General features: G+C 40.0%; 1 protein-coding gene across 1 annotated transcript in view; it reads right to left on the bottom strand.

Annotated features, from left to right (window-relative positions):
* fras1 (Fraser extracellular matrix complex subunit 1) overlaps positions 1-20,592 on the bottom strand; it is a 311,100-nt gene that overhangs the window by 190,720 nt on the left and 99,788 nt on the right. The window contains 6 exon segments of the mRNA XM_019365971.2: positions 5,388-5,579; positions 6,813-6,914; positions 11,958-12,041; positions 12,849-12,982; positions 16,096-16,255; positions 18,684-18,776. Coding sequence (XP_019221516.1) covers positions 5,388-5,579; positions 6,813-6,914; positions 11,958-12,041; positions 12,849-12,982; positions 16,096-16,255; positions 18,684-18,776 — 765 coding nt within the window.

Consider the following 20,592-nt stretch of genomic DNA (forward strand, 5'->3'; position numbering starts at 1 on the left):
GCTGAGACGAGTCAATCAAATTCCTGAGTCATCTAAACAGCATAACATGATGGTTATTCAGCTATAATTTGATTGCTTGATTACTTTGATTACTTATTAATAATTTAACTTTTTCCTCAAAAAAATTACAAACACTAGGAACTATTTTCTCTGCACCAAACTCCACCCACCAAGTTTCCTCTGCTCACTGAGCACAAGAAATTGGAAATCCACTCATGTTTGTGACAGCATGACCAAATGAATGCATTGCTCCATCCTCTTGAGATGTTAGGTTAGCTGTTGGCTAGCTACTTGCTTCCTTTAATTGGTGGATGTCGCTCTAAAATAAGCTAAACTAAGAGCGACAGTTACTCAGCTTCTCCTGGATGGCTCTGCAGAGAAGGCGGGCATATTGTTGAATGGATCACGTCATGAGAGTAGTGGAAATCATTAAATATTTGACAATTTTGCAGCCTGCAGGCAAAGAAAACTGCCCATGATCTCATGCATCACATTAAAGTAAGATGGTTACGTTATTGTTGCTGACTGCGCACAAATTACTGTCTTTTATGCTTTTATTGGTGTAGACGGACTGAATGTGGAAAAACTGAGATATTATTTTCATGAAGATATCTCAGCTCCAGACAACTGCATGCTTCCTCAGTTCAGTGATGAGTTTGTTGGGTGCAGTTTTCTAGGGAAAAAGCAAGTTCTCCATTAACCTCCTCCCAACAAGACTCATGCATTACTATGATTACCTGGGTCATGATTTCTGGAGGGAGGCGCTGCTCCTGTGGTAAATGTTGGCACTTTCAGCACTACACACCATTTAGTTTAATTATATTCAAGACATGGAAGTCATCTCTATTGTAGATATCATCAAAATCTGGCATCTAGAGGCGGAAACTGCCTATGTGACTTACCAATTTCTGCCATGTATTATTGATTTTAATGGCTTCTCCTACACCCATACACATTTCAACTTTAAGAAAAGATGAAACTTGAAAATAAAAGATGCATGTCACAGTAGTAGCATCCCAATACTGCAGTTTTCTAAGACTAGAAGTCCTTTCAGTGCCATTACAGTAGGTACATTATTAGTGCAGGAATCATAAACTGCCTGTATAACTGTACCCCAGTGCCTTTCTCCGCCTCCTGACCCACACATCATTAAACCCATAACCTTGTCTTAATTGTTTTGCACACACACACACACACACACACACTCACGCACACACACAAACACACAGTGGAAATTGGCTCTGTCTTCTTTGCACAGTGACCTTGTTCAGTTCAAAGTTGGAAAAATGCCAGTTATGCTACTTAGAGCTAACGACACTTAGCAGCTGTAATTATCACCATACAGCATGATTAATGAGGGCTTATTTGGTCGTGGTCAGGGATATTAAAGCAATATTATTAAATCTGCTTGATGTAAAACCGGATGAGGTGTTGAGTCAACGTGGCGTGGAGCCTAAAGCGGGGGGACTGAAGCAACTATGGGAACACCAGCTAATAACTTTAACAGATCCTCTAGGCTGTTTTGTTCAAACACACTCACCTACATTCCTGACTGGGCCAAGTCTGACCTTTGATGACTTCACATTAAGGCTATTATTGCTTCTGCTGTTGCACTCTGACTTTTAAAGATCCTTTTAACATCACTTTACATGACATTCTAGACCAGGGGTGTCCAACTCCAGTCCTCGAGAGCTACTGTCCTGCAGGTTTTAGATGCATACTTGTTCTGACACACCTGAATCAAATGAATGGCTTGTTATCAGGCCTTTCCCAACCTTAATGGCATGCTGAAGAGGTAATCCATCCATTTAATTCAGCTGTGTTTGAGTAGGAATGCATCTAAAAGCTGCAGGACAGTAGCTCTCGAGGACTGGAGTTGGACACCCCTGTTCTAGACCAAACCAGTCTGATGGAAACACATATCAAAAGGAAAAATATGTATTTATTAATATTTATATTTCAAAACACTGGCATCAGTTCAATAATGTAAACATGTCATTTTTAGACTGAGTTTAAGGACACAGTCCAAACTGTTCATCTAAAAGGACATCATGCTGCGGTTTACATGGTTTGCATTAACAGACACATTTTAAATAAAAGAGGAAAATCACTATAACTTAAACTTATATAATTCCCAAAAGATTTTTAATTAAATTTAGCATCTTTGTATTTCCATAGACTAACGAGGATGCTAACTAGTAGGACTTTTTTCATCATCATGTTCAGGGTTTCCATCACTGCACTGTAAACTTGTCTGAGTCCATCATGTAGTAGAAACTACCAGGGATTTTATTGTGAAGTCTGTGTACACAACAGGGATATTTTTATATCATTGATGTGTATTTTTAACATGACTGTCAATTCTAATGTGTGTTTTCTATTACATTAGCTGTACACTACTGGAGTGGATTTTAAATCAAACTTAGAAGATGAAATAAGGAATCGCTTGGATTAAAGCTGATAGGTCTCAACTTGTACTTTTGATGGAGATGTAACTAAAACATTTAAACAGATTTTAAGACATTTCATACGTTTTAAATGGTCTGGCATTTATGTAGCACTTTCCCAGTTTACTTCACTACAAGCCACATTGACACAGCGCTTTTTAATTCAGGCATTTAGTGCTTTATGTACAACACATCCTGTTGCACACCCAAGGGTGCATCTGGAGGTAGTCTGGTGTTTAGTGTACTGCTAAAGAATATTTCAACATGTGGTGTAAAGAGCTAAATATCAAAACAAAGCCACAAACACCCAAAACTTGTATTGGTAAAAGTGCATTTTAGAGATTATAATACATTTTAAGAACCAGTAGATACTCCATATTTAACACTGAAACTGTATTACTGTCTTAAGAGATGCTATGCATTTAGCAGAAGGGTTCAGCTTGGCGTAGGTTCAGTGTAGCTGAGCACAAGTCATATTTTTCATCTAGTGACAAGCTGTAGGGCCAAGTTTCTGTCACAGACCATTAGTTTCATCTTGTCTTTCAATTTACTTCATCTCAACTGAGTGAATCACCTGTGATGGAATCAGCCAACCTCATAACCTCAAATGATCGCCCTTCCTCCCATTCCACCAAAGTGTACGTTTAAACTGGTAAATTTCACTGCGGCAAATATAGGAAACTGAACAAAGTAACAGTGACATCTTCCATTAACTTTTAAGTAGCCCATTTAAAAGAAAGGAAATGGGATTTCAGGGTGCTGACACGTTGCATCAATAGGCCAAGGGTTTGACAGCAAGGGTAAGCCTTGAGGAAAGGTGAAGCAGGTGGGGTCTGCAGGAAAAGCAAGTTCACGTAGTTTTATATGATCATAAAGGAATCATGAGACCAGTAATGATGCTGCAAACTCAAAAACACATGAACAAAATTATACAAACATTGAACACAGGTATTACCCATTAGCAGGAACATTAGGGGTAATTATGTTAAGAAAAGCAATACAGCCAAAGATTAAAATCCAAAGTGACATATGGATTTTAAGCTTGTTGCAGGTGAAAAGACACAACTGTCTCACTCCAAATGATGCTAAAAGTTTTATACATGCAGATCTGCTGGAAACAACAGCTGTGAGAAAAGAGCTTATTTTTGAACCAACACACTGATGTCCAAATCTGAATGACAAAAGGATATTTAAAATACAACACATGCTTACGCTTTGTTTTCCATCACAATTCAAGATTTTAGAAATGTTCCATTTACAAACTGCACACAGCACTAACTTCTCATCACAGGATGTTTGTCTGTTTTGCAAATTAGACAGTTCATAAATTTGAACTCTTTATGTTTGGAGATGTTTTTAGAATTGGTTCAATTACTTTAGTAACTCCAGCTAAACTGTTCATAGTACCAATGTTTATAAAAACAGCTTAATGGTTTACTGGTTTCACCCAACATCAGTCTAACCATGTGTTTCCAGTAAAACTGGCACAATGTTAAACAAATCCAGGAGGATGTGTCAGTGAGGGCATGTTGCTATTAAGATTATATGATTATTAATATTATGAAATCTGATCTTATGAATGAGGCCACCAAGGCTGAGTCATATTCCCGTAAGCGTGTGGTGCAAGGAGGAGGAACATTGTAACAAAGCTCAAGAAAGAAATAAAACGGAATTCAGGGAACATGAGCGAAGACATGCTGTTAAACTTTATATTAATAAACTACCTGTGACAGCATGACATTAACCAAACAGTTGTCTGTATCACGTCAGTATAACAGCAAAGATTACAGAGCTTTACTGTAACCTAACAGTGAAATTTCTTACAGTGTAGCCGATCATGTCAAAAAACTAAAATCCTGTAAATTGTTTTTTCCTTAGATCTTACATACATACATGTAAAGTGATTTATTTTAACCACCTAGGACGTTACGTCCACATATGTGGGCACCACATTTTGGGTCATCTAGACCAAATTACTGAATTTGCTCTACAAAGGCCTGATATCCACTTACGAGGACATTATACTGCCACTGTTATATCAAAATTTAAAGCGAATGTCCTCATATGTGGATCTCTTTTTTCTCAGAAACAAAAATCAGGTAAAAAAAAAAAAAAAAAAAATCTGGTAACTCTTTGTTTTTGCATTCATCAGGTCCCAATCAGCCCAAATATCAAAGAGAAATTAAAAACGCATGCCATGAAAGAGTTTGGGGCTTTCAGTTTTGAGGATTATGGTTTAGAGGTCATCTCCAGACTCTACGAACCTGATTTACATAAGAAAGGCAAAATTTAGTTTCATCTAAAAAAAGAGGACTTTGGCTCTCCAAGCAGCAGCCCAGTTCTCTTTTTGCTCAGCCCGTCGTCTCAGCTCAACACAGAGATTAAGGATGTGATAGCAGGATGGACGGTGGGAGGACGATCATCACCGAGACAACTATGATGTCGGCAGTCTTCCTCGTGATTTTGGTTGTGTGTACTGAACTAGATAAAGAGATGTGTGCCATTTATACTATCTATAACTATCTATCTTCTATCTATAACCTCAAAATGAAATGTTCAAATAATTTGAGATACTCAGTTTCTGATTTTATAAGCTATGAGCCATAAAATATATCATATATAAAAGTATCCTGTGTAATGTGTAGATATATATATATGAAAGTTTATCTTTTTGAATTAAATAAAAATACATAAATGAATAAAACTTTTTGAGAATATTGTACTTTTTCGAGATTCAGTGGGATGTCTCAGCGCCCCTACAGCTGTCCCGCTTATGTGGAAATTCGTTTAAAAAATAAGAGATGAGCGTTTTCCAGTCTAAAACAGAAGCTGTGGCCTGAGGAAATGTTTGTGAATTTTAACCTTACATCCACAGATTTTTAAAATCGGGCCAGTTTTGCCTCTGGGCTTCAATGAACACTTTTTCCCTTTCGGGCTCACCTGCGGGCATTCGACACGTCCACACTCGGCCCTCTGACAGAGGACCTGACCCCGGCTGCAGGTACAGAACTCGCAGCCAGTGCTGTTCCACATGTCTCCATGGTAACGCACTGCGCCCTGGTACTGGCAGCTTCCCTTAGCAGCAGCGCATTCATCACAGCACTGCCCGGCACGCTTCACTTTGGTCTGACCCTGTTTGGAGGCAGGATAATGTTATTTGGGTTTTATGTTCAGTACAGATGATGAAGGAATGCAAACTGAGCAGCGGGAGAAGACGACGGAAATCCAAGGAGCTTATAAAAATGCTGGTTTTGTGCATCTCTGTTTCAGCAGAGAGAGATAAGAGGAGCGAGGGAGGAGAGAGTATGTGTTTTGCATTATTAAGGGAAAAGACACCAAGCGGAGTGGGCCATCAGACCGTTCTTCTAACTTTATTTGAAAGTGCACAGAGGTGTGCTTTTCCTGACACTGCAGATGTCACGCTTACTCTGTATCTCAGCTCTGACGGCTACTGTAGTTTATTCTGACCGAATCTCACACACATCAAGCAAAACCATCAACTGCAGGGCTTCGAAATGTCAGGAAAAGTGGATCCAAACTGTTCTCGAGTCATGTTAAGAAATTACTCTTTTTAAAAAATAATTACACATTTGTGAACTGTACGATGTGCAATTTTATCAACACATGATTTACAGAAATGTAGTTTTCCTGACAAACATGGGTTCACAGGGGGCCTGAGGCCTGTCCCACATGAAACAGGACACAAGGCACAGGACATCTTGGATACGTCACCAATCCATTGCACGGCCAACACACAGAAACAGACACTCACATTCACACCTACGGCTTATTTAGAATCACCAATTAACCTAACAGGCAGGTCCTTGTATTGTGGAAGGAAGCCGGAAGACCTTGACCAATCACATCCAATGATCCTTTGTTAGCAAGGTGACAGTCCTAACCACAGCACCACCGTGCAGCCCTTACTTAAGAAATACACCTGCAGGTTTGCACTGGCTTCCATGACAATGTAGAATAAATGTTTAAATGCTGCTGCTAGTTTATAAGTTGCTCAAAGCAAACATATATTTTTCATGTGCCTAAAGAATTTAAACTCATTTCGGCTTTAGAGCATTAGTCTGACTTTTATTGTGCGTCTGACTTTTAAAAAAAATATTCCTCTTCAATGTTTTGTTGTGCGTGTGTGTTTTTGGTCTTGTGGGTTTTGTATTTTCCTTCTGTCCAGAAAATAAATCTGAGCTAATCTGAGGGCGTCTGATGTGAAATCCATGATGTGTTTCTACTAAGACTCTAAAGGTTCGGAGATGGTTAGCGATGCACGATACTGTCAGAGTGTGGCGACTTCTGCATAAAACTGAATGTCAGTGATTGTGCGCGTGCATTTGTGTGCATGAGACCACTCACCTTGTCGCAGGTTATGGGTGGGCAGGTTTTAGTGTGGCATTTAGATTGACCCCGGTCACACACGCACGTGGTGCAGGTGTTCTTCTGCCACTGCTCACCGTGCTGCCAAGAGACACACAAATACACATTTAGACCATCTCCAAACCCACACACACTTTCAGGCTTACACACAGTGAATCACAAGCTGTTTGCAGGAAACTCACAGCTCATTTGAAACCAGTGAGCGCTTTCTTTTCTTTGAGAACAACAATGGGATGTCTCTGCAGTGTGAAAAGCATACAAACACGGAGCCAGCCACTAGATTTCCACATGATTCTCTTTAATTTGAAGACTATACAGCAGTGAGTTCAAACACTGAATGCATAACTTGCACAGGAAGTGTGAAGTATTTAAACAGTTAGTTAATGAAGTATTTGAAATATGTATGAGGCATATTATTGAAAGCAAACTGGACTTTTATTGTGTAGGTCACCTTTGTGCTGGCAAAAAAAGCTCTGAGCTTTCACAGTTTATGCAGTCGCTGCCTTTTGGAACATTTTTAATGGATTTTTGTGACAAAGAAATATGGCTTGCTATGTGGTACAATTATCCAAAAAGCCAGTGCTGCATTTTTTGTTAGTGAACTTTTATTTATTAGCCTGTTACTTCGCACTAAATAGAATTTATCGGTGTCTGTAGGTTGCACCAGATACTAGCTTTAGGCAATAGCTTAACACTCGACCCTCTGCCGCAAACATAGCAACCTCTGGCTTCAAAAACCCAGAGGTGTACAGGCACTTGTGTTAAAAAATACTCTGGTAAAAGCTGAAGTACCGATTAAACTTCTTTATTCAATTAAAAGTGAGAAAGTACAGGCTCGCTCGCTGTTTTCACTCGTTGAGAAATATAGCTGCTGTATTTTTAGCTAGCAAAACACTGTTCGAGAGACTGCACAGAAACAGCTGATGTGATGGCTGATGTTTGTTGAGCTGATAGAAACTTGAATTTGAAATTACCTGCAAACTTAAAAAAAAAAAAAAGCAAGAAAGTTTAAAGGTTACTCTCTTTGTAGCACTAGCTTGATGCTTGTACCGCAAACACAACTTATGAACTGCACCAAAAGCGCTTAAATGGGTTTGACGTTTGAAGTCACACAGTGTGCACAGTGCACCTGCTTTGAAAGCTGTCATGGTGCATGGTGCGTCATGGTGGATGGTGCGTCATGGTGGATGCCCCGGTGGCCACACCCTCAGGTTGGGCTGTCACCATCACACCAGCATCCCATTCCAGGCGATTACCAGGAGGACTATTTAACCCTGCACAGACGGTTGCTCCATGCCAGTCCGGTAGTCACCCCTCACTGGTTACTGTCCGGCGTTTTGTGCCTGCCACCTGCCTGCCCTCCTGCCTAATTGGATCTCAGAGTGTACCACCTGACCTCGTCTCTGCCTCCTCGGATTTACCTCCCATGGACACACTCCCCCTCCGAGTCCCACGGTCTGGCTCTGATCATGAGCCAGATTGCTCTAGCCCTGTCTTGTTGTGTCTCTCCATTCCCCTGTACACTAGTAACCTTTTCCCCTTTCTGTTGCAGGCTCCCACAGTCCCGATTACGGCTTCCCTGTTTCCTTTGTTCTCCCGGTTTTCTTCACTTCTGCGATTATCCTCTCGCCTCCCGTGGTTGTTCTGGGTCATCTTTTGTTGAATAATGAAACTTGTACTTGAATAGAATAGAATAGAATAGAATTCAACTTTATTGTCATTGCACATGTCACAGGTACAGGGCAACGAAATGCAGTTTGCATCCATCCAGAAGTGCTTTAGCCATGATATAGATATATTACAATACATATTAGCAATAATATAGATGTGTAAGTATATTACAGAAATGGGTCTATTATGGTATGCTCACACTAAAGCGAATTGAGTTTGCTTTTGAGCCCCACTTGAACTGTGGTTCATGACAAAAGCGTAAGGAGTAGAAAGTACAGATATTTTGTGTAAAAATGTTGCCCAGTGCAGAAACAAGTGGGTGACATCACAGTGGCTACATCTGTGTTTTGTACTCAGCATTCAGGTGTGGACGAGTGTTATCCTGCTGGCAGAGGCTGCTTCCATCACTGCCAGTGTCTTAGAGCAGCGGAACCCCGGGCCGGTCCGTGAGTCGTTTGGTATCCGGCAGCGAGAGTTGAGGGTCGGGTGTGAAATTTATGGTTTTCAGGGTTTTTATCGTTAACTTGGTTCTCCTGGGTCTTTTCCAGTGTTGTAGTCGTGTCTTATTTTGAAAGAAATATTTACACATTACCATAGCGACCAGAGAGCATTAAGGGGCAGAGAGGAGGATGTTACTCTCAATGTTGTTGGCGCATTTCAGGAGGACGCTGCTAATAAAGTTACACAATTACACAGTGAATTCGCGTTTATTATTATATTTACAAAATACCACAGTTTTTTTCTTGGTCGTATCATTTTATTTGGTTGTATTTATCCGCGACATCTTAAAGGCCGGTCCGTGAAAATACTGTCTGACATTAAACCGGTCCGTGGCACAAAAAATGGGACCGCTGTCTTAGAGGAGGGTGTGCTTGATCTGCAACACTTAGGTGGGTAGCACATGAATGCTAAAGTTTCCCACCAGAGCACTGCAATGATATCACTTTAGCTTTTTACCGGTGTAAATACAGCAATAATCTAAAATCATAGTTCTTTGATCTTCCTTGATCTGTTGTAACAGGTATTTAAAACAGTGAGCAGCATGTTAAACTACACTTTTTCTACAATATTGTTATTGTTTCCAATGTTAATCAAAAAAGCAAAAACACAAAACATACACAGAAAAGGACAAACAGCTCTTATGTCATTTGGTTATTATTATGTTACTTGGTCAGCTATATCCTTCACAAACTCTGCATTTAGTGATCGATGATGGTTTCACACGCATCCATTTAATTTGTACCTTCTTTATAAATTTCTGACTCCCTTTCAGAGAAAACATTTGCTTGTGCACTATGTTGTCATGATACCAAAGGAAATGTTGCACAGATGTTCCACGTCTGATCTGTTTAAATTTAGGGTCAAATTCTGTAAATGTCAGATTAACTTCCTTCCTCCTTCACACTAAACTGCTCAATTAAATATTGATTATAGCCCGGAGGATGCAAATTATTTCATTATTTAAGGCATCAAAACCCTGCGAGGCACACTGCAGAGCTCTTTGAACAAAACTTGCATGAAACTCTCTTTAGTATGCATGCGTATTACAAAGTGTATAATAATGATCTATATCACAGAGGTCTAAACTACTTCACTGTCTTCTGAACAACCAGGCTGATTAAAGGAGGGCACAATAAATAGCTTTTGGGATGCATAATGTTAATAAAGTCTTACGTATCTGGAATCATGTGCTGTATCAGGCTTACAGACACACTTATTTACATTTCACATAACTTTTTCCACATTCACATTTAGAGGATTTCTGCACCAACTATGGAGACTTTTAACAGTCACCACTGATCCCATGATCGTGTTAAAATTTTGAGGGTAAAAGCAAAAACGATGCCCATTATAACCTATTATAATGTGTCCTTTGATCTTTTTTGCCTTTGTGAAGTTGAGCTTGTACCACAGAGCAGGTTAAACATACTCAGGACATTTTGAGTTTAAGCGATCTAATAAAGTTGGTTATGACCTTGACAGGCCAACCCAGGGTTTATAGTGCAGATACAAGTTCACATGACAGTATGGCGAACCGCAACATGGACGGAAATGCAAGCTGAGGAGGTCAACATTCACAAAGTGGATCAAACTATAATATTAAGAACAGCACAAGGAGGTAAACACATAAAACTGAAAGAAGTGTGATTGAGAGAGGAAACATTGAACAGTATGTACAGTATTTTTTTAAAATGCTGTATGAATGTGTTTGAGCTTTATTCTGTACTGGAACACACAAATAAGTCTATTGGAAAGCCGTCAGTATCACAGCTCTCTGTCATTAAGACAGTGGATGAGATGAATGTGAGACGATTTTAGCTTCTTTCAGCTGCATCACTGATGGTGTTAAAGTGTCTAAGTACATAATTCAAACACAGGATTAGCCAACCAACACATTTTGCATAAGGTAAACAAGTAAGGCTTGCTGTAGGTGTTTTATAATCATATCACTATAGAAAAATAAAAAGCCTTCTTCTATTTAATGTGCTTTTCAATATTTACTGATCTCTCAAAGTGCTTTGAGTACAAGTCACATTTAAACATATATTCATCAATTTCTACCACTTCTAAAATCTCATATCTATGGCTAATTAAGAATTATTAATTAACCTAGCATGCATGTCTTTGTACTGTTGGAGGAAGCTGGAGTACTGGAGGAAACCCACACATGCCACACAGAAAGGGGTTTGAACCAGGAACCTGATTGCTGTGAGCACCAACACATCTAACCACCGTGCTGTCCTCTCCCTTATAAATAAAGTGTATAAATGAAAAATGGACACTGGAAATTGTGAGATTGGATTTTTACCATTAATGTGAGAAAAGCTCAGTTAATTTTTTCTTTTGTTGTTGTCATGTATACTACACGTGTTTTACACACACACACACACACACACACAATAATATGTGTCTATGTGCAGATGTGGAGGCACTCATGTGTGGACTGTATAGCTACTCAGTTAGGTAATCGACACCAGAGGCAAAGCATCACAATTCTTTCTCTTATCCGTCAAGATGACGCCAACATGAATGAGAGTGTGTGTGTGTGTGTGTGTGTGTGTGTGTGTGTGTGTGTGTGTGTGGTAGAAAACGCAAACACACATTAGACAGAATGGGACATTCTGTGATCAAAAGAGAAAGTTGGTAGTGAGCGAGATGGGAGCATGTGCACTGCAAACACAGCAGGAGAGGAGAAGGAGGAGGAGGAGAGAGGAAGGCTCAGACTTTTCATGTCAATAGAGACATTCACATATTCACTGCATGCGTCATATTCTCACTATCATCACAGATATTGTAATCAATGTTTCAGGTTTCAAAACTATAGATTTATGAGCCGTTATCAGCTGCCTCCAACACACAGAAGCTTTGTAAACCACAGGATTCACACAAATCTGCACAATAACAGGTGCATACACAGTACAAGCACAGTTTAAACACCCACAGGCTGCCTACCTGGTACTGTTTTCCAGCTGACAGACAAGGGTTGGACACACACTGGGGACAGCACTCTCCTGGCTGGATCACCAAGTTCTCGTGCTGAGGAAACATTGCACACATACAAGCACAAACCCTCTCAGATTAGCCGTTATTTCACTGTATTTGACACAACAAAGGGCATATAAGCTTTGACAGTACTGTTAGCCCACCTGACATTTTAGCAAATACAATTACTAAGAGGTTGATAAGATGAATCTGATCATGAACTCCCTTAGCGCAGAGCCAAACCACCTCGCAACAACTTCAAACCTTTCTTACTTGCATTTCTTTTTTTAACACACGAATATTTATTTAACCTGTGAAGAAATAAAAAAGCACTAAAATAGAATCACTAAAACAGAAAAAAAGAGGTATCTGTAACCCAAGAGGCATACTGGAATTTAAAACAAGCTCATCTAATTTTTGTTTCTTTTCTAAGAATAGCTGAAATAAATATTCTACTTTTTTTGTGTATTTCGGGGTGTTTTCTGTGAGCGGTGGAAGAGTGGAGCAGGTGACTGATGCAGCGTGTGCAGGCCTGGGCTGTTGTGGTGAGAGTACAGGTGAAGGTGTCAGTGTTCCTATCCTCACCCATGACCACGAGCTGTTAGTCACCGAGAGTAAAAATACAACAGAAGCAGCGAAAGTGAGTCTGAGTGTCTGCACTTAGCTTTAGACTAGAAAGGTGGTGAGCTGAGGGATTTGGGAGGTAACAGAGGACATCTGACTAGGATGCATCCTATACACCTCCTTCCAAATCCTCCTTTTGATACAAGTAGGTAGGTTTACTGAATTAAAAAACAGTGACTGCCCACATGAAAATTAAAGACCAAAACCTCTTAAAATTGTATGTTTCTGGAAACCTACCGGTTTGCAGGCCACTTGCTGACACTCTGCTACTGAACACTGGACCTCTCCATTGCTGCAGACACATCTGGAACAGAGGCTGGGCTTCCACTCCTCTCCATCCCTGTAAACGATCCCCTGCCAAGAGCAAGACTCTAACAAACACACACAGATAAAAACTAAATGAGTAAATAGTGTCAGGTAATGAGCTGACAGTTCAGGCATTGTTTGCATGCACACAGAGTGATTTAGAGTCAGGAGAGAAGAAACAAAGTAGTATCAAATTAGCTGCTAACCACTGGGATGCATCATAGCAGCTCAAAGACGTCATTACAGTCTCGATTAACCTTTCAGCTCTAATCTGGCTGCTCTGTGCAATCTATAAACTCAGGGTTTGTCACAACACATCTGGTCTGATCCAAGTATATGAGCGATATGTAAAAAGAGTTCATCTCCAGTAATCTACTGCATCTCTGACATACACCAATCTGATATTTGGATTGGGTATCGGTCCAATCCTCAATCAAAAGCAGAATCGGGCATGGGTAAAAATGGGCTGATCTAGAGATACAGAAAGTTATACTCCTGGATGTATCTGTTTGTGCCTTTAGGTCAAGCCTGATGTTGCCTTACATATTAAAGAACTACGCCCAGTCTATTCCTCAGAGTTAGCAATGCAGCGTATTTATTTAGCACTGCTCAGTACTCAACAGTTTCACTATATCCAGTAATTAAAACATCATTCAATCAGCTGTAAGAAAGGCATTTAAACGGATACCTGACTAAGAACTGCTTTGCATTTTTATTGCTGTTTCATGTGGATGGATACATCTTTAGCATTTAAGCCTTTGGACATTGGGATTAATTAATCATGCCTTCGTGAAGCTAATACTGCGGGAAGAATATTTTAATAACTTGTAACCTTTAGGTTTTGGAAAATAATGCAGTCACACGAATCACCGTTGGCATGAAGTTTTCAGAAAGAAATTTGAGTCTGGAGCGGCTCGACAAAAAACTGTCAGGGCTCGGTCAAACTAAGGAGTACTGATGAAAAATTGGGGTTTTGAAATTAGGAGATGATAAAGTTTGAGGTTGAGTGGTCATGTAGCCTGTGTGCACTGGTTTAATACTGAAGTGTTTTCTCTTTACTTAGTGGTTTTTATTCAAAGTCATTAGTTAACCTGCTGCTGGCGGACGCCTGAGGTCTCGCTCAGTCTAGGCGAGGCAAAGCATCACTGTCAAGTAATGAGGGTTTGTTCCTGTGTGGACAACAATTACCTGCAGTTCTCACCTAAATGCATTCGGTCGGCAGATTCATATATTCAACTTTTTCCAAGTTTTAACTTAGTTTTGGAAACAGATACTGCAAAAGGATACAACACTTTATACATTTAATGAAGGTTTGCATCTGAGGAGCTACAGCAACATTCACATGTGGTGCAGATGTTGAGAGACATTTTACATAATAAAGATAGAGGCTGATTCACATGAGTCATTTGTTTACTGGAATATATTTTTCATGTTTTAGCAGAAGAGTGTGCAGCAAGATAAACAGGTGCCAAATATTAAATTGCAGACAATTAAGTAGAAAGCATGAATGAATTATGGGATTTGTGTTATGTGCATCATTCAAATATTTTTCTGTAACTGTAATATTGTTTTAACTTTATATATAAGGTTGTAACAGTAAGGTTCAAAGTGTCACGGCAGTATTTGTGTTTCAGATCTTGGTTTAATATTCTTTTGATGATTGTTATTCCTCTCTTTGGTTATCTTTCGTTTATGCTTAGTGATCTTGGTTCTTCCTTCCTTAGTATTTTTCTTAGCCTGTGTTTAGTCTCTGTCCCCATGTTTTCTCTGTGCCTGTCCTGGGCCCACATGTTTAGTCACCCTTGTCTCTCTGTTCCCTCTGTTACAGAGTCAGTCATGTGTCAGTGTGAAGCCCGTGTCTCTGAGTCTGTGTCTTTGCGTATGTGTCATGGTTTTTTTTGTCATGGTCCCTGAGTCGGATGAGTCAGTGTTTTGTGATAATTAATATTATCTTGTGTTTTAGTTTATTCTGGTTATGTTTTCTGATTTCTAGCTCCAAGGTTTTGGTTTCCTTGTTCTCTCTGTTTTCAGTTCAGTCACGTCTCTGTGTAAAGCCTGTGTTTCTTAGTCTGTGTCTTTGCATGTGTGTTAAGTTTCCTGTTTTATTGTGAAGGTCCGTGTCTTATGTTAGTGTGTCTGGTTTTGTTTCCCCTTGTCTCGTCAGCTCTGATTTCTCCCAGCCGTGTTTCCCTCCTGTCTCCCATTCCCTGATTGCTCCTGTGTGTATTTAAGCCTTGTGTTTCCTTTTGCTTGTTGCTGGCTCATCTGTTTCCTCCGTGTTTCTTCTAGTGGTTTTCCCCTGCATGTCTTACCGTGAGTTTAGGTTTCAGTTTCTTTAGTTAGATTTTTCCCAGTTTAGGTTATTGCTTAGTTCCTGTCCTCGGCACCTCCGTGTCAGTTTGTTATTTTCACCTCGTTTCAATAAAAGTTCACCATAGTCAGTGCCTGCATCTTGGGTCCTTCATAAACTCCACACGGCTTGCCAGTTTTACTTTGATAGTCCGTGTCCTATGTGTAGCCTGCTTTGCTTCCTGTGTCTCGTTATGTCGGATTAGCCCCAGCTGTGCTTCCCTCCTGTTTTCCATTCCCTTGCTACCCCCTGGTGTAAGTCGCCCTGTGTTTTTCTCTGTTAGTTGTCATGTTGTACCCTCATTACGATGTGTTTCTTCCCTCTGTGTGCCAAGTAATTCCTAGTTCCCAGTTCATTTTCTAGTGTTCTAGTTTCGAGTTTTGTATTCGCACTAGTAATTTCCAGCAATAAAGTTGCCGCTTTCAGTTAAATTTCCTGTGTGTGAGTCCTTCGTTTGGGTCCTGCGTCCTGCCTGCCACACAGCAAACCATGACACAAAGAATGTGATGCATCTGCAAAGTCTTTCTTTTTCATTTTCCCCTAAAAAAATAACAATAAAGAAATCATATTCATAGTCACCACCACACAGTTTTGCTTTGTTTGCATATATCGTATCCATCCTACCCATTTATAGATGCCCTTTCAAAGATATCTAAAGATCAATTATTGTCTAAATTAATTAAAAGAAGCAAACAATTTCCATGAGATGCACTAATTTTTTTCATATGTCTACACAGAGTTATGATCATTTAAAAGAAATCTTTGGGAAAAAAGCGGTACCTACAATCTACAAAATACACTATGTGTTAGTCCTAATTTAGCCCTCACCTCCATTGCTGCCACACTTGGGGCAACACTCCCCGGCTGGGGTGAACAGGCTTTGATCCCCGGGACAGGTGAGATGCGGGCAGGGGTGAGTGGTGCAGGATACGCTCCCTCCGGAGCAAGTACACACTGAACAAGGCGAGGGACTCCACTGACTGTCATGCTGTGGAAATCAAAGAAAGCAAGTGACAGTTACACAGAGAAAGACGAGGAAACAGCAGAGAGACAGTGGCAAGAGGAAAGCAGTTTTCTTTCTGTAAACGTGACGACTTTGTAAGACTAAGCCTGAGTGACAGACGAGAGAGCAGAGTCGCAGAGGGGGAGAAGATCTTCAGAAAAAAGAGACCATGAGAAGAAGCGATAAGGAGCAAAAACCTGATTAAAATATAAGAGGGTGTATGCGAATGTAGATATGGAGGCACGCTGTGAAAAGGCATTACCTTAACATTTGAACGCTGACATGCATATATCTAATTCAAGTTTGTACTAAACTTTAAGTTGACGACAGCTTTTTGACTGATAGCTAAACTGCAGAGCTGTAAGCCTGTTGGCGATTTTCCCAGGCTTTTCTTCACATATGTATAAAAAAGTTATTACTTCAGGCGAGTGTATGTTCATGTAAACCATGAAGATGTTTCTTTTCTGTGACTGACAGAACGGGATACATGAAACAGTCAGTCTGACGTATTACAGAGCCTTCGATATCCATCTGTTATACATCCATTTGTGGATACTGTGGAAGACCAGAGCGGTTCTTTCACTTTAAATGAGATATCAGCAGGTCCATCATGCCTGCAGTCATAATGATAGAAGTTAAGATCTGATTTCTCTCATTTTCAGAGGTGTCAGGCTGAGAAACCTGCATGAAATCCTTCTTAAACTTTTGTAAAACACCTAATTAGTCTTAGTTGTAATGAAGCATTTATCCAAATTCATTTTCACCCCAGGAAGAAGTCTGTGGCAAACAATTAAGAACTTTATAGTTTTACCAGCCAGGATATTTTCCCCTTATTTTCAGTACTGAGAAAAAAAATCGACCAGTGATGTACTGAATTAAAATTCTGAATTATAGCTCTTGCAGAGCGACAGTTCAAACTCAGAAAAGTGAATGCTGTTATACAAGTATGATCATCCTGTGTGACCTTGTATTTCTGTAAAAAAGGAAGAAGTCAACCGTTCCAAACTGTGTCTCCTGGAAAAGGAGCAGCAGCAATGCAATGTTACTCTTTGCCCTTCAAAGAAGATGCAGCAAAACTCTTAAAATGCTATTACTCCCCTCCAAAACTCATCTCTCCTCTCGCTGTTCAGATCCATGTCAAGTGCTACATCACCAGGCAAGCAATGCCAACAAACTCTTTAAAATCATTGCCAAGAAAGACCTGTTTCTCTTCAGGCCATTTACTATCCAAAATGGCAGCCAAAAAGTCATTAAACTAGAGGGCACTTGATGGAAAATGAAACAGCCAGAGTTGCTTTTGTCAGGGGGAGAACACTAGCATTAGTTTTTTTGGAAGTGACTGAGGAGTTGGGTATTGAAGAGCGGTTACAAGTTCCAAACTCATCAGTGTAAAATTATTGATATGAGCCTCTAAATGAGGGCAGAGAAGGAAACAGCAGGTTCCAAAAGATAAAAACAACTTTATTGAACTAATAAAAAATGAAATAAAACTGAAGTTGTTGCTGTGTTTGTTTCCAAACAGTCAGACAGTGGGAGGCATGTCTAAATAACCGAGTCAGGCTGACCTGTCAGCTTTGGGAAAACACGGGATTAGACTTCACTAATTCTTATTGCTCATAAGTGATATCAGAGACAATATGAGCAAAATCTAATTGGTTTAAAACCTCATTTTGGGGCAAATGCAAAACATTTTAAACCATTTTTATTAGATTTGACTGGCAATTCTATGCAAGTCCGTCAAATAGCTACAGCATGTCGACATGAGTCTACCAAGCTCTACCTGGCACCTACCAGTGCATGAGCTGAATGACTTTGGTTGGTTCATGCAGAACATTTTTTACTTTTTGAGTAACTTATATGATATTTTTAAAAAGAAAAGGGTGGCATAGAAGACAAAAACAACATCAGCACAACTATAAATGATTACTGGGCATGTGTCATGGTTCAGGGTCGTTGATGACTGCTTCATGTGTTCTTCTTTAGTCTAATTCATTGTTTTCCCCTCGTTGCCTTTGAGTTTAATTCCTCCCTCAGTGTATTAAGTTGATTCATGTGTTTTCTCCATGTAGTTATCTCACGTCTTGCTTTATTTCTTGATTTAGTGTTCCTTGTTAGTTTTGTTTCCCTTGTCTCGTCGTCTGGGATTTAGTTCAGCTGTGTCTTGTTCTCCCCAGGTGGTCTCCATTTCCCTGATTGCCGTTCTGTGTGTATAGATAGTTGATGCTTCCCTTTATTCTTTGTCACAGGGTCTGCTCCTCTTGCTTTGCTGTTTTCTAGCTCTAGTGTTTTAAAATTTTAGCTTTCGCATTTTTGTATTGTTGTCATCAGCTGATCTATCGCTGCTGCATCCTGGTGTAAACATTTCAACCCTGAATAATTTGAAAGAGAAGCAGCCATTTTTATAATCACTTACTCCATAGATGACTCCTTCATACTGGCAGGAGCCCTGGGATGAGGAGGCGCACTCTGGACAGCACTTGTTGGCAGGGATCCTCAAATGCTCGCCCTTTTTAAAAGACACACACATGAATAGACTGACAACAGGAGAAAACACACTCAGAAACTCTATCAGAAAGAGGAAATGAGTTAACCAGCATGGATACATCACATTTCAAATATACAGCCTCTCGATTTCCATGAAAATTAACAGACATGCAACACATCAGTGCACAGAATAATGATTCAATGAAGACTATCAGGAGCACACAGCATGTGGAGTGGAGGTAGTAAAACACATGCAATACAGATTCACCACAGAGTCTTCTAACTGCGCTGCCCATTCACACTAATTGAGGCCGGCTGTGCAGCAGGAAGAGAACGTGAAAGCAGCAAGAGCCAGACGCGGAGCCCGTTAGAGATTTAGGTGATGTTTATGGAAGTGATATGGAAACAAAAAAGGAGGAGGTGAGTGCGATTTGTGAAAGGGAAGAAAAAAGATCCCCCAGAGCTTTCAGAGTGTGTTTTTCCAATTGAAAAATGGTGGGGGGAAAAAATCAAATAGAGCTACACTGAAGCAGCATGAAAGACAAATTGCATACAAAGACCCGGAAGAATGACAAATCAGTGTAGAAGTAACAAGTGGGCGAAACAAATAGATGGAAATTGAGCTGTGGAGCAGGTAGTAGTTCTCCCCAAATAAAGAAAAAGACAGAGTTCATATCTTAGCTGAAGCTCGCCATTAATCACCCAGCAGCACACAAAATCTTAAAGTAGAAACAAGCCCCCGAAGTGAATTTTAACAGCGTCTTCAAACTTCATCTGTCACAATGGCCGAATCGCGCAAATAAAATAAACATTATAATATGAAGCTCCTGGATGTTTTCATATATCTGGATTCTTGTTTCGGTGTCTCCTCTCCTGAACTTTTCATCTTTTTTGGTTTGTTTCAGTCCCCCGAGCTTTTCTGTCTGCTGCTTGAAATTTAATCACCATAATTGAATTTGATCCAATTTGAGTTTTATTGGTGCAAACAAACAGAGACGGTTCAGGATCAAACAGAACAAGAGTTCATTTGTCACTACAGTGATGCTTTTGTTCAATAGTTAAGGCTCTGCTTTTGCAGAAAAAGAAGCAATTACAGCACGTAGGCTTCTCTAAAACACTGAAGAGCAAATCCCTGCATGATTATAAAATAAATGGCTCTGCACACACTCTGTCATTTCTTTAGGAATAGTATCAAGATTATTTTGCATTAATGGCAGTTTTTCCAGTTAATTGTTTACACAGAATTAGACTGTATTTGCAGGGAAAATGCAACTTTCCAAAATTTGAAAGATTTGCCAGTTCTCTGAAGAGGACATCATGTGCTGTGACCGATGCATGCATCTGCTGAGGAGTTTTAGAGCAGTAACATTTGGAAAGCCTTCATCATTTAGGCCACTGTATTTTAAGAACTTGTGCACTCTTTAAACATGAAGTCAGACTTTAACCAGCAGTGGCTGAAGTGGGAGCTACAGCGTTTTTTTACTTGGACATGCAAAATTCACTGTCACTTCCTGCTGTTGTAGCCCGCCTGTCTACCACAGGAGAACAGCTGACTTGTCCCCAGCACAACATGAAAAATGTTCAGTGAAACTAAGAAGTCGTTGGCTTGGATTTCGAGTATAATCCATTAATTTAACTGAGTTTCCTGACAGTGTTTCAAAGTCTTTACTGTGCAGCTCAGGCTTTCAGCACCATCTGTCTCATGAACCGTGGGCTCATTGGAGGCCGGCGGAAACAAAAGCAGCACTTCAGTCTTGAGCTCTTCACACATCTTTGCTCTGAGTCGACAAACTGCAGCTGAACTGTGAGATCCTCTCAATGTGATTAATTCAGCAGTG

The sequence above is a fragment of the Oreochromis niloticus genome, linkage group LG12, assembly GCF_001858045.2.
Source record: "Oreochromis niloticus isolate F11D_XX linkage group LG12, O_niloticus_UMD_NMBU, whole genome shotgun sequence".
NCBI lineage: Eukaryota > Metazoa > Chordata > Actinopteri > Cichliformes > Cichlidae > Oreochromis > Oreochromis niloticus.